Below are 15840 nucleotides of genomic sequence, written 5' to 3' on the forward strand. Positions count from 1 at the left end.
CGTCACTTTTAAAAGTAAGAAACCATTTAATACAATACAAATTGCACTTTCACTTAAATTTGGCAATGCTTGCCATATAATAAGCATGGTAAATTGCCACAGCAGCAACTGAATAAATTTCAGATATTTATTTCTTATATTATCGTTATCAAGCATATGACTTCTATTTATGCAGTAACAAATGCCAAATGGTTCCACGCCGTATACAAGGGTAACCATCCAAAAAGGTCTTAAGAAACAAATCATGCAAATTGAGTTATTGTTATTCGAATTCATATTTAAAAATTTCACAATACGAAAAACCTCAGTAATTAATAAAATTTAGTAAAAACTTTTGAGTTAAAAATCTTAACTAAATTTGTGTAGAAGGTAATATTACTCCATGCACATAGAGAAGACCTTATCAAGCTTCTATTATCATCTCTTAAAATGCATAACACGAATGATATAATGATGTATTTGAAGAACTAATGGCTTCCTAATGATAAGAATATCATCATAAACGGGAACCAATTTGACAATAATGGCGTACATTTAACATTAGAAAACACGTCATTTTCACAAAAATGTTAACCCGTCAACAGTGAAGGACGAGTATAGTCGTCCAGATCGGTCGTGTGGCAGTGGTGAAGGACGAGTATAGTCGTTAAAAAATTCATATGAAATACCTGGACAATTTCGTGAAACCGTAGAATTTTTACAAGTAGTCGGGTTCCCCAACTTTATTTCGGAATATCTTACAGTTCACGAGAAATTACAATAAAAGAGAGAAAATTATAATAAATATGAAATTTGAGACGGCCATCTATCGACAGACATCGAATTTAAACTTCCCGCCATCATCTGATTGGTTAAAAAATTTAGTATTCCTAATTGGCTCACATCATAGAAAATTGGGCGTGACTTCTGTAAATGACGCAACCGCTAGAGCTCCGATGCAACCCGGAAAAGCCGACAATAAACGTCATCAGTCTAACGGTCCTTGTCTGACCTAGTTTTTACGAAATAAACATTAGAGTAAAACGTAGTAAGACGTAGTAAATTATAGTAAAACGGTCTTCTCTAATATTCGTAGTACTTTGTAAAGTTTGAATTTCAATTAAATAAATACTATTTAGTTCGTAAACATTAAAAATACATCATTAAGTAGAAAAANAGATAATTGGCATTCTGATAATCGACGCTCTACCGTATAATCGGCCGTTTGAATAACGAATTATTTTGTTACTGAAAAATTAGTACGATTTTTTATATTTGGCCTATAGTCTATTAAATTTAGTTTCAGTATATGTGTGTGTGTTGTAGAAAAATAAAAATACAGCTTATTGAAAAATTATACTGTTAGATAAAATAAACCAGCATCGAGTTGCTAAACTTTCTTAGCAACATTTAATATTTTGTTGGCGCCATCTGTTATCATATTTTATTTTTTAAATTTTGTATATTTTAACTATTATATAACAGGTAAAAGCTTAATTTTAAGTATGATAATCAGTTTTATAAAAAATTGTAAATTTTAATACCTACTGAAATTGTCATTAAGTCTAACTCTACTCGAGATTCATACGAGCCCCTTTATCTCCCCACCCCTCGACCTTTTACCATTATAATTTAATCGCATTAATCCCCTAATAAAATACATTTCTGCCAAATTTCAGAAATTTTTGACAAAAAGCATAGGAGTTATTAATAATTAAGCTTCAATTGGGATGAACCAAATCGTATTTCCCCTCACACAGTAGAGAGGTTGTGGCTGACGTTTTTAACGCGAAAACCTGTATGTCAGACTTCAGCGCCACTTTCCTGTGAGCCTAGAAGTTTGACAATGGCGTTTTGAACGTCGAACACGATTCTACTGACGTTCCAAACGCCATTGTCAAACTTATGAGATCACAGGAAGGCTGCGCTGAACGTCCGACATAAACGTTTTCACACTGAAAACGTCAGCCGCGACCTCTCTAGTAACATTCACACATATGAAGAAAACTGGTAATATTATTATTATTATGCTTTTTTTCCAATTTTCAACGTTTTAATCGCCCTTGAGTCCAAAAATGCAAAATGTTTAAAGGTTCATTTTGTAAACGATTGTCATACATTCTATCTGTTATACATTTCTTCGCCACTTTTACCAAGGTAAAAGTGCCGAAGAACTGCTTGACAAAAACAACTCTAAATACTTTTGAAATTTCTGTCGGGTGTACTTAGTCTGTGGAAAACTTCAATAAAATTTTCACACATTAAGCCACAAAGCCACGTCAAGGCGACACCCATTTTGTGGTAGTTTTTTTGTTAAAATCCAGAAACTGACCCTGAGTGCTAGACAGAATAACAATCAGGGAATAAAACTGGATATTCCTTTCTGTTCTTATTGATTTATTAATAGTAAACAGAAATTGTCCGGAAAAATTTCAACTTTTATGTCATTTTAATCAAATACAAAATTTCTGATTTTAGTTAAACATCAGAACGAATTAAAAAATACTCTGAATATGTGAATAATTGATAAAATATTTTCACAATATAGATAATAAATAATAAGTTATATAATTATAAGTATATAGTACAACATTAAAATATTTCGAGCAAAATTTTCGTTATAGGTAAGCTTCTTCGGTGATTTTGGCTCTAATACAACACAGAAACAGAACAGCAACTATATAGTAACTAGTCTATGCTTTACCTAATTGTAGGGCTTAAGTGATATGTTTCGAGAGGTATTTTTATGAGACATTTTTTGAACAGGGATAGAACACAATAAAAATATTAAAGTTAACTTGCACAATACTGCATTTGCACAAAGTATATAATGTATAATGCAAAGTACATATCTCGAATTGTATATAGTACTGGACTTAGTCTTATGTCCTCTTATGCCGAGTGAAATCTTAGGCAAGCAGCAGTCTCCAGCGAATGCGGTTAACTGCAATGGTTTCATAATCATCCAATGGAATGTTAATTTTACATCAAGTTTATTACATCATCTTTATATGTAGAGTGCCAATTCTTCGTAATCTTCTTCATTACCTTTTTCACCGCACGATTTTCATATCAGTATTTTATTTGCTACGCCTTCCTCCACAAGACAAAGTACAGTACAGTAAATGCAAAACGCATTCTATGCTGTATACCAATGACCTGTAGTTCTTGTATTCAACTTTTACTGTAGACTTAATTATTTGTGATACAGTCATAAAATGTAATTTTAAGTATTCTTCGAATACAGCATAGATGAAATAAGTAAAGTTTTTACGTAATCTCTTTTTAAATTTTTCCATGTTGCACAAACATTGATTGCAGTTACATTGACAATGGACATGTAGTGTTGTATCTCAATCGCAGTAATAATTGCTCGTGCGAACCACTTTAGGAAAAACACTTATAAATTTACCAAAACAATGTTTTATATCAGCATTGATGTCTGCATCTGATTATAACATGCTACCAAAGTACCAGAACCCCTCCATTTCATTCATTATTTTACTGTCTACTAAAAATTCTTTTTGTTTCCCTATTTATCAAAATTATTTTTTTATTATCACTGCTGATTCGCAGTACTACCTTTACTGGCTTATGTTATAAGATCTTGTTAATACTCTGCATTTTTGAACGCAAATTTGATATTAATGCAAAATCACCAAAAAAGTTAACATTTATAAGTTGCATCTATTCTCAATATAGTATTCATGTACCAAAGACAGCCATTGATTGTGACATTACAAAATCTATGAATCTATATAATATATACTATTTAATAGTATATACAGTATACTATATAATATTTAAGTTGTATATAGTACAAAGTAGACAATAAACACTGAAAATAATACATAAATATAGCACATAGATAAATTTAGTGGTAAAATAAAATACATAATTCGATAATCAAAAATAATAAAATGCAAATTATATCAAGTAATTTAAAATCAGTAATAGTAAATTGCAAACTACAGTAGAACCCCTCTAGTCCGCCCTCGGCTAGTCCGTCACTCCGGTTAATCCGACCGTGGTCGGAGTCGAGAAACTTGTCCCGACTCGTCAGTAACTCACCTTCCGTAGCGTTCTTCTGTGTTCGTTACAGTATATGTTTTACATTGTGTGTGTTTTCAACATGCCAGGAGTGAAACGCAAACACGTTACTCTTTCATTAAATGAAAAATTAGCAGTGCTACAAAGACTAGACAAAGGGAAAGATTGTTTATTTTACTTTTTTCTGATAATCCGACCTTTTTTGCGTTCCGACCATACCCCCAGTCCCAAAGGTGACGGATTAGAGGGGTTCTACTGTATGTCAAGCAACTCGAAAAGTAGAAAGTATATAAATGCAAATAAGTCACAAATCTAAAAGTCAGCAAATTGTAAACGGTAAAAAATATCAATTCAAAAATCAATAACTAGTAAATGTAAAATGCATTAAACATACACAACGCGACAAGAGTTGTCTATTAAATTAGAGTATTTCAATATTATGTACATCAGTGTTTCTCAACGGGGACGACATCGCCTCCGTGTGGGCGTTTTTCCATGTTCAGGGGGCGATTAGTAACAATTTATATTTTGGAGGACGAAAAGCAATTTTCTGGGCGATATAGTAAAACAATATATTAAGAATAATTAGGTATTTTACTCGTTATATCGTACAATAATTAAACAAATAACATTATACTAATAACTAATCTGTACAATGCAGTACGAATGTAGCGTTAGCCTTGTTCCTCGGTATCGGAATTTTGTAGTGAAGAGGGCGATACTACGTAACGGTTTTATTGAAAGGGGTGATACTACGTTGAAGGGGACGACACTACGTTGAAGATGGCGATAGTTCGTTAGAGGTAGAGAAACACTGATGTACATAAAAGTCATAAGACTATTCGTTTTTTTCCTCTCTTTATTTTCTAACACATAAATGTTAAACACAAATGAAATGACTCAAAAGCTATTTCACTTGTTCTAAATATAATTAAAAATCAGAAATATTAGTTCGCTAAATATAAATTAATATTAAACAGTTATATACTTGAGGAAATTTCATCAACTAATTTAAAAGTCAGTAAGTCATAAATGGCATAGTATAACAAGTAATTCAAAAGTCAATAATTCAGTAATTTTAAATCATATCAAGTAATTCAAAAGTCAATAATTCAGTAATTTTAAATCATATCAAGTAATTCAAAAGTCAATTATTCAGTAATTTTAAATCATATCAAGTAATTAAAAAGTCAGTAATTCAGTAATTCAAAAGAAAGTAATTCAGTAATTTTAAATCATATCAAGTAATTCAGAAGTCAGTAATTCAGTAATTTTAAATCATATCAAGTAAATCAGTAATTTCAAATCATATCTAGTAATTCAAAATTTAGTAATTTATAAATAGTAAAGTATATCAAGTAATTGAAATGTCAGTGATTTAAAAGTAAATCATACATTAAATATTTACCGTAATTCAAAAGTCAGTAAGTGAGTAATATTAAATCATATCAAGTAAGTCAAAAGCCAGTAAGTCATAAATGGTAATTTCATTAAGTTATTTTAGTGTCAGTATCTCATATATGTCAAAATATAGGAAATAATTTACATGTCATTAAAAATGGCAAATCAGAGAAAACAATTTTAAAATAAGTAATAATAAATTATATTAAGTAATTCATATGTTAAACAGTAAATTTGTAATATTTTGCTATTTATTACTTACTGCCTATGGAATATTTTTAATAGTATGTAATGAACATAAAGTTTGAAAATCAGTAATAGTTTGAAAATCAGTAATAGTAGCAAAGTTTGAAAATCACTAATAGTTTGAAAATCAGTAATAGTAGCAAAGTTTGAAAATCAGTAATAGTAACAACGAATTATATCATATAGTTCAAAAGTCAGTCAGTTGTTTATTGTTAATTTTATTTTGCAAATAAAAAGTCTTCATAAAAGGCAAACTGTATAAAGTAAATGAAAATTTTGTGATAGTAAATCGCTAATAATACGAAGTAAATCATAAATTAGAAATAGTAAATTGAATATTTTCTCAAGCAACTGTCATAAATTTCAAAACTCATAAGTTTGTATGTTATTAATCTCGAAATATATCAAGTAGATTTAAAATTATTAATCGTTAATATTAAATTATATTATATATAAACAATTTACAAGCGAGTAAAAAGCGAAGTGATGTGAAAATAACCAATCCAATCAGAAACTTGATGAGTGAATTTTCGAATATGATGTATTGTTTGAGAAAAATTATGCTGAAATAAAGAAAAGGTAAAAAGAGATATTATGTTAAACAACAGTTATTGATATTCATATGGTTACTGAAGCAAACTATTGTATTGTTGCTAAATAAACTTTTTTCAGAATTATTTTCAAAATCGTTCGATAATTAAATGTTACAGAAAAATTGTTCCAAAAACAAATGGATACTTTAAAGAAAAAAACGAAAACACTTGTGTTGAAATAACAGATGTACAATATATTTTTGTTATATATTTAAAAAGTGTACAAATGCTTTAAAGACAAAGAAAATATCATTGTTGTTAGGGAAAAAATACAACAAAAACTGTAGTAAAACAAAAGTCTGTATAGTATTTCATAAAATTCCACAAAACTTAATTTATAAATAACAGAGATTGGACATTGCTAACAGAATAAAATGCCATATGCTTAATGTCCTGTATATCAGATGCTTTGTAATTTAATAATTTAATAAAATAATAAAAAATTACCATAAACCATTTCAACAATCTTTTTCGTGTTTCTTAATACATATTTCCTGAAACTTAGCAAAAAAATATGTTTAATACACTTTTCGACATACATAAGTTAAGTAATTAAAAAATCAATAACTAGTGGATGGCCATATATATAACATACGGCAGAACCAGATTTCATAATTAGAATGGTTAATTTCATTGTGTTAGAGGTGAAAGTGAAAAAACAACACGTTTCTTTCTATCGTACTTTCTAATCAAGTACTTTAATTAATACAACAATAAAATTAAAGGTAATGATACTAATGTAAATAGTTTAGTTAATTAACCACACGCAATCCATCTCTTATAATGACAAAATTAAGCCCAAAAAGTACTTATGTAATCATAAACAACGGTTTTAAATTAGATACAAAAATTAAATAACACAACAGCCAATTCTACTTGTGTTGACAATAATTCAAGACTAAAAAGACCGTAAAAATATAATTAACAATTGAAAACTTAGTTAGTTGTAAATAAAAACTGTATTATTCAGTAATTGAAAGTCAGTAAGTAACAAATGGCTAAGTACTGTACATCAACAAATTTAAAAATCAGTGTATTTTAAATGGCATAATACGTGAAGTAATTTACATGTTAGAAGTAGTAAATAGCAAATTGTATCAGGTAATTTAAAAGTTAGAAATGTATAAATGGCAAACTGTATAAAGTAATTTAAAAATCAGTAGTACGTAAGGTACAGTTTCCTGGCATTTTCTAAAGGGATCGCTAAGGTTATCGTTCAGTTGTTGTGCACATCAACTTGCAAGCTTCACTACTTTGAAGAACGTCAAATGCGCAGGAAACAGCATGCTAGTAACACTCATACAAACTTCTATTTTTGAACCTGTTATATCATACAGTAATTCAAACCTTAGAATTTTGCTCTAGTTTTTTGTATCCAAACATACATTCTGCGCTTTATTTCATACTCTTATTACTCATTCATGACTCTTTTCATACACTCGGCACATCATTTCCTTTAAAATCTGTTTTTCTTTCACACCTTCTTTCACTTACTCATCCTATTTTTTTCGGTTTTTCAAGATATGTGTGGAAATGTTTTCCACATTTCCACACATATCATCGAGCACAATTCATTTTTCACACTCTTTCCACATTGTCAAAGCAAAGCAGATACTTTAAACGCACTTGATCACGCGCATTCTCTTACGAATGGCAGTGCATCAATACATTTTCCGGATATTTTTTTCACACAACATATACACATGACTTATCTCATTTTAGCTGCAATTTCTCAGATGTTATGCTTTCTTTTCCAAACCCATTCCTCATAACTATGAAACAAGGTTGGAGATGCACACTCTTTTACACAGCCTTATTAGCCATCTTCGCAAAGATATTTGTATGAAATTATCTCCTTGTGCATCCAACTACTTTCATACAGTCATTCATTTCACTTCCAATCTACCCATCTATTCTGTCACTTCTTTAAAAGGTGCGCTCCATGTAAACAAACCTTTTAACCTCTTCTAGCGTCATCCCTTTCAGCAGTATCTTCTCCTCATTCATTTGAAATCTCTTTCAAACACAAAACGTTTTGTTTTCTCTCTATTTATTCTCAATAAAATTTTTCTCATCTCAATTTTTTCACAATTTTTTTAAAATTTGCTGTTAGGCTATCTCCTCGATGTACTCCTCGTTATTACTGCCATTCTTTTCTTTTTTTTTTCTTCTTTCTTCTTCTTTGCAGCTTCGGTAGCTTCTTTCTTTTCTTTGCAGCTTCGGCAAATTCTTTATTTCATCATGCAGTAATAACGAGGGTAACAGTAATAATGTTTTTTTTCAGAGTACCACACCCTATTTTTGCACATTGTATCACACTCTTTTTTTACAATATCCCACAGAATCTGAGAGATTTTTTTTAATATTTACACTTCGCAAATTTCGCAGATACGTATTTTCTACAATGTAATTTTCGCTTCTTCAGGCACTCTAACTTCACACTTTCTAAAATTTTACTTTCATTGTTTTGTCTTTTATATAGCAAATCATTCAGCAATTGTATCATCGATCGTACCAGTTACTAGTCAGTACCTATTTCACACCGTTCATCGCATTCGTATCTTCCAGTATCTATTTCACTCTTTCATTATATATCACAAAATAAATTCTAGATTTTGCTTCAGTGTTCGGTTCTCCCAAGTATTCATGTGGATATGTGAGGAAAGAATGTATTGAATATAAACAAGTCCATTGCAGCACGTAGTTGAATCAAGCGAGCAGTATTGTCATTAACTTCATCAAAACTATACTTGTCGTCATATGGTAATAATTGTCGATTATTCACACCTATATGTGCATTTATATCACCTAACCACACAATCCGTATCCAAATTACCTCGCATTCGTTCCAGACATGCAACAGAACACTCCAGAATTTATCATTCTCTTCAATCACACTGAATTATCCTTTTTATGCCTTATAGTGTCAATCCAGTTTATGCGCGTAGCATATAGTATTTAGCGTGTTACAGATGTTAGATTAATATATAAGGTAACTTGGGGAAATATGGCACACTAGGTATATATTCTATATTACACTGAATGCCGTATATATTTTAATGAATAAACATTAATGTAGATTGCAACATTGTTCACACGGTAACAAACGAGGCACTAACCATTTCGAGGCACATGGTAAAGGCAGAAAAGACTTTAACTTACTTTCGGTAAAATTACTAGGATTTTATGTCCGTTTATGGCTGCCAAATGTTTATAAGGCGGGGGAAAATGTAAAATTAAAATGTGAAGCAAGTTCAGTTTTACATTTGATGTGAATACGTTGACTATAGTATCAGGCCAGATGTGCATATTCATGCTGAAAGTGATTTCGCTTAAAGCATAATTTTTCAAAATTGCTGTAATTTAGGGAAATATCCGCGGTAGGCAATGAAGAGATATGCCGTATGCGGCATACAAGTTTGTAGAACTTACATTGATAAAAAATGACTGAAATGTGATTGAATGCAATGTGTACAGTGTCTGTGTTACACTCATATTTATGCCATCTGACTATTTTTATGAAGATTACTCAGAGGATAACGCAGAAGTAAATTTATGAAAATTACTTATTACTTACCATAATCATTAGTTATTACATACTCTGACAATTACGCATTGTTAGTTGTTAGTTATCCTCAGTTACCAAATTAGGAACAACGCCAACTGTAAATATGTATATATACACAGCTCATCCGTAGCAATAGTTAAGTGAAAAGACAACATGAAATTAAAATAAAGTTTACAGGGATTTTAGAAAATAGAACATTAAATGAAATGCAAATAAAACCAAAATATTAATATAAACTATCAATACTATATACGTATATATATATATAGTATATTGTGTAAATTTTATATGGACTACATTTTAAAAAATGGATAAAAACAGTACTCATTTTTTCACAGTTGAAACTTGAACACTACAACATTATTGAACTTGTATTTTACACATATGCATCTGGAGCTTTCTTGAAAGCTTTTCTTCGCCTGAATAGTGAAATAAGATTTACTTAAAAACTATTAATTCACCTTTCGAGGTTATATAAATATTTGAAGTTGCTGTAATGCATTACAGAGAATACCACAATGTATTGATGATAATCTCTAATAGCAAAGTTGTGAAAACATTCATTTTACACTGAATTCTCTAACATTTAGTCTTTAATGATCATTACCTGTATAGAGAAAAAATAAATAATTTATCATAATTGATCGAATATAGCTTAAAATATATTGTGATTCTACAATATTCTAATTAATGCAGAACCAAAATAATTTTATATTATACGACAATTAATGCGTGCAATCTAGTATATACTGCTTGCATTGATTTTCATTTAAATAACATATTATATTGCTAAATTACATAACTCAAACAGTTAGTACTGTTTCTGAAATGAAATCTCTATTAAACATAGAACTACATGTGTTAAGTACTGTCGAGAAATTATCTTCGTTCGTCTTGTTCGAGATCTTGATCTATACGAGTTAGAAAATTAACAAATGATATGAGTCTGTTTAAAATATATCTAGAAATATCTGAATATCTTCTTTTCACTTTAAAGTCTTAATATCACTTTGAAATTGAATAAAGCACAAATTATCTGTAAAGTACAGTGAGTAATCGGTTAACAAACATAATTTGTTCCAAGACTTTTTTCTCTATCCGAATTGTTTGTTAACCGATTATCGATTTACCATAGCTTTTTATGGAAATTTGATTAATTCGTTATGGAGACTCCCAAAAGATAAAAAAGTATACTTTCTTACTACGTTTATTTATATGTAATAATAAAAATACATATATACACAGTCTCGCATTTTTATTAGTCATGTTTTTTCCGTTTGTGGGGGTTAAAGAATCTGTCCAATGTCGATTGATTTTCTGTCTTCTTCATGATTTTTCAGAAGTAATTAATAGCATTGTAATTGTAGAGATCCCTAGGCCTATTAACCTCAACCTGGTTTGGATGCTATTTTAAGACCGTTGTTCTGACATTATCCCACTTTTTCAAAAGATCTTTGATAGCAAATATCGGCATAAATCCTCATTTTCAGAAGAAAACGTATAAGAATTGTTTCTGTCAGAAATACAAAAGGCTGGAATTACAATGAAGAGTTTCAAAGTTCGGGGAATACTATCCGATCAGTATATACTGGGTACAACGTCGATGTCGACGTCTCCCGCACTCAGAAAAGTTTCGAATTGTTGCCTGAAGACAAAGGAAAACCAATCGGTATTCGTTATTTTACGTCGCTTCTTCTTGTGTTTGTTCAGTGAAGTGTTCGTTATCCGATCATAAAAATCTTTCGCGAAAGTGTTCGTTATCCGATATGTTCGTTAACCGATCACCCATTGTACTTACTTTTTCTTTTAATGATTTGCAGCTTTCACGGATAGTTTGAGTTTATTTTTGCTTAAATACTATTTCATGAGCATTAATTAAGAGATAAGTTGTAATTTTCGATTGTACTTACCACATTATCATTTCTAATGTAATTATTTTCCAAATGACAAATAAATTTAAATGTATATATCCCGTGAATTCCTGTAAAATTATTTTATGGTTATTATTTATTTATATTTAAACAGAATTATAATATACTTATTTGTGTTAGTGTTGTAAGAAACCAGAAAAAGCAAAGCTAAGAGTCATTCGAAAAAATCTACATAACAAAAGCATTAGTATTAGTACAGGTAAGCAGCACAAAAGTTTAATATAAGTAGTAGATATGTATTATATCAATGATGAAGTTTTTTATATACTTTTTGGCACAAAAGCACAAAAGTTCATGAAAATTGTAAAGACTTTCTATGTTGTATTTTTAATGCGTAAATTCAAGGAGCTTGTACATTAAGAATATGCATTGATGTAAATAGTTTTTAAGATATAAACCTATTTTCTGAACTAAAATATATTTAAAACCGGATTTTTTAAAATGTTTCTGTTTTTAGTAGTCTGTGATGTAGCGATATATATGATGGTGGTTTCTTCAGAATGCTAACCTCCAGATAAGGAACTTCGATGAACAGAGACTGACATCTATTTAATGCATCTTCATTACTCTTGCTGACATTCCTGCAGAAATATGGGCGAATAGGTTTCTGCTGTTTAGCAATTTAAAGAAAATATATAACCTTTCACAGGAAAATTTTTATAAATGTGTAGTCTATTAACAAAATGCTTATCTGCAGATATGTTATCACAATACAGAGATAATTACAAAACTTTTACATTGATGTAAGCAAATATCATTTGTTATATGAGAATTATAAAAAATTTAAATATCACATTTAGAAATTCTACCTTTTAACTTTTATGTGAATTATTTAATGTGATTAAGAATTGTCATATTTACTAATATTTGATAGTTATTATAGAATAAATTAATGAGTCTTTAATTAACTATAATTATTCTTGTTAATTAAATGTTATTGCTATAATAAGTGAATACAATGCATTAATTCTCTAAATAAAATGAAAAAAGTGCACAAATCTTACTTGAAGGCAATTGGCGGTTTCAAATATACATAGTGAATAATAATGAATATAACAAAATTTTAAATTTTGTTAACAATGCCACAATATCATTTTGCGTATTCAAATTATGAACGTGTTTATAGTACTTAATAAAATTATACACATATTCAGACGATTTAACTTACTTTGATTTCTCAGTTTCTCAAAAACTATTCTTATTCGGAAAATTTGCGTTCAACAAGAGTGGCTTCGAATAAACAATTGGCTTTCACAATTGTTAAAATTAAGCGCATTATTTACATTTAGTGTTAATGTAACAATGGACATATTTGCGTCATGCGCGAGCAAATAAGTTGTAAGAACTTATTTGCTCGCGTTACGATTCGTTACGATCGAAAATTTGTGTAGAGTTTACATTTCTCTAGAGGCTCGTTTTAGTGTGATACAATAGCAAAGTTGAGGCCAAAGTTTTAAACGCGAAAACTTGAACGTCAAACGTTCACGCAGATTTCCTGTAAGCCTAGAAGATTGACAACGGTGTTTGGAATGTCGAGCATGTTTAATACTTGCTTCTGTCATGCAATTTTTTCACAAGCGTGGAAAATTGCTAAGATTGTTCCAATGCCCAAACCTGGGTCTCCCTATAATGCTAGACCGATATCTCTTTTGCCTGTTTTGGGAAAAATTTTAGAAAAACTTATTGCTTGCAGATTGGCATGGTATGTAGAGCATTACAACTTATTTAGTGAGATGCAGTTTGGATTTCGGCGTCAAAACTCTGCAGAAGATTCTATCGAAGTGGTAGTTAAATTAACAATATGCAATCTTTATTGGAGGAACATAAATATGTTTTAGGGGTCAGCCTCGATATAACGAAGGCTTTTGACAGCGCTTGGTAGCCCCTTATCTTACATCAACTTCGTAATATTAACTGTCCACCGAACATCTGGAACCTTATTCGTGATTACTTTTGTAACCGTAAGGCTATACTACGATACGGTCAGCATCAGGTCAATAAAGATATTACTAGGGGTTGCCCGCAGGAATCTGTATGCGGACTATTGTTTTGGAACATCATTTTTGATACCTTCTTAAAAGAAGACTTTGGACAAATGAAAATCTTTGCGTATGCTGATGTTGTAATAATGCTACTTGGTGGCCGATCAAGATCTGATCTGGAGTTTAAAGGTAACACTATGCTGCAGAACATCTATCATTGGGTGTTGCGCATTAGTTACACTTCAATCCCCAAATAACACGTGGTATTGTTTTTAATACACCTGGAGAAGCTAATCTCTATTTTAGGCCGCCGCATATTAAAATGAATGGTAATACCATTAAGATTGGTCAAACAATAAAATATTTAGGTGTTGTGCTTGATTTTCGTTTTTCATGGGATAATCATGTTAGATATATTACTAATCGCAAAGGCCTAATTTTACAATCTTTTGCTCAAGTGGCAAGAAGGACCTGGGTGCTTTCTGCTGAAGCACTGTCCATCATCGACGATGCAATTTACATTATAACATATGCGGTTGGACTAAACGTAAAGTACATTTCAATCGCAAAATAGTCCGATATGCCTATTACTAAGGCATATCGAACTATTCGTAATCAAAGCCTTCAGGTGATTGCAAAGAAATTACCAATCGATTTTGCGATCACACAGAAAGAGAGATACCTACAACTAAAATGGGGAAAGACCATTCAGTGTGGTTTACGCACTATAGCCAGCGATGGTGTCGAGTGGAGCTTTTCATACTCTAACACCTTATTACCTGGTTGCTCTTTAAACTGCAATTTTGATGATGTACAATCTGCAGAATTAGATATTTATACTGACAGATCCAAAATTAATGACGCCGTCGGATGCGGCTTTGTAGTTTTCACTGATAACATGGAGATATTCAGTCAATCGATATGTTTGAATAGCTTTTGTGCAGTTTTCCAAGCAGAATTATTTTCTATTCTACAGGCAATTAAATGGGAAAATAATTATTATCCTAAAACAACTATACAATTATTTACAGATTCATTATCTGCTTTTACTCTTCTGAAAAGTTCAAAACTACATCCATTTGCTGAAGAGATACGAAATTTACCACGGACTACGAGCTGTAACTTTGCAATTACATGGGTAAGGGCCCACCAAGGTGTACAAGGCAATGAGAGGGCAAATTATTTAGCAAAACAAGCTGCTGAAAACACTGCATTGCCTGTTGAATATAATAAAATTAATCTACGAACTTTACGTCGAATATTATGGGAGGATGCTCTACATAACTGGCAGATCAAATGGGATAATAATAGAGAACACATCACACAAATTTGTCTTCAATATTAAAAACTTTATTGGCCTCAAATGGTATACACCAAACTCTTGTACTACGCAGCTATTATCAAGTCACGGCGAGTTATCTCGCTAGATTTACTAACAGGAGCTCAAACCTGTGTCCTTTATGTTCTGTGGAGGATGCTTCTACACATTACATATTTGATTGTATAATTTTTGAAAAAGAGCGATTGGAGTTAAGTCTACTGCTTAGTAGTTATGGTGTAATGTGGCCATGTGAGTTAGGGTAAACTTGCCTAATTCGTACCACTTCAGGAAAAACCATCATATTATCGAAATTAATAAACTTAAATTATTTTTTATTTTAAGTAACTTTTATTTGGGAAATATTTTATCACTACCATAATCAAATTTTGCATAAATCTTATAAACTTCTGAGAAATAAACAATTTAAAAAAACACTAAAAAAGTACGATTTAGGAACATTCGTCTTAAATCGTACCGATATATTCTTAAATCGTACTTTGAGATCCTATCATTGGTTTGCAGTCTTAAGAATAAAAATCTTTATCAATAATGTATTAATACGTGTGTATATTAACTCTTAACAAATTAGGCAGATGGTCTTCGCCAATTTTTGGCAGTCATCGCAGTTGTAATCCGTTGTTTTTTATTGGTTCCTGCGCAAAGTTCATGTACCCGTAACTCATATTGTGTGCATTTGATCATACTTTCTTTTACGTCTTCTTGGCATAATTTACAGTACCAACTGTTATTTTCATCTTCCTGTTTTTTT

General features: G+C 30.7%; 1 protein-coding gene and 1 long non-coding RNA gene across 2 annotated transcripts; one reads left to right on the forward strand and one right to left on the reverse strand.

Moving 5' to 3' along the window:
- Positions 1-10247: 10247 nt before the first annotated feature.
- On the reverse strand, positions 10248-13051 carry LOC111613916. Its single transcript, XR_002754846.1, has 3 exons — positions 12937-13051; positions 11748-11818; positions 10248-10444 (listed from the first exon to the last, which is right to left on the reverse strand). It is a non-coding gene; the product is annotated as an uncharacterized LOC111613916 (long non-coding RNA).
- Positions 13052-14330: 1279 nt separating this feature from the next.
- On the forward strand, positions 14331-15095 carry LOC111613917. The gene has a single exon (XM_023355265.1). It carries the CDS (start codon positions 14331-14333, stop codon positions 15093-15095), a length of 765 nt encoding a protein of 254 aa, XP_023211033.1.
- The last annotated feature ends 745 nt before the right edge of the window (positions 15096-15840 follow it).

Source organism: Centruroides sculpturatus, unplaced genomic scaffold, assembly GCF_000671375.1.
Source record: "Centruroides sculpturatus isolate CEXI.00-Female unplaced genomic scaffold, Cexi_2.0 scaffold1724, whole genome shotgun sequence".
NCBI classification, from domain to species: domain Eukaryota; kingdom Metazoa; phylum Arthropoda; class Arachnida; order Scorpiones; family Buthidae; genus Centruroides; species Centruroides sculpturatus.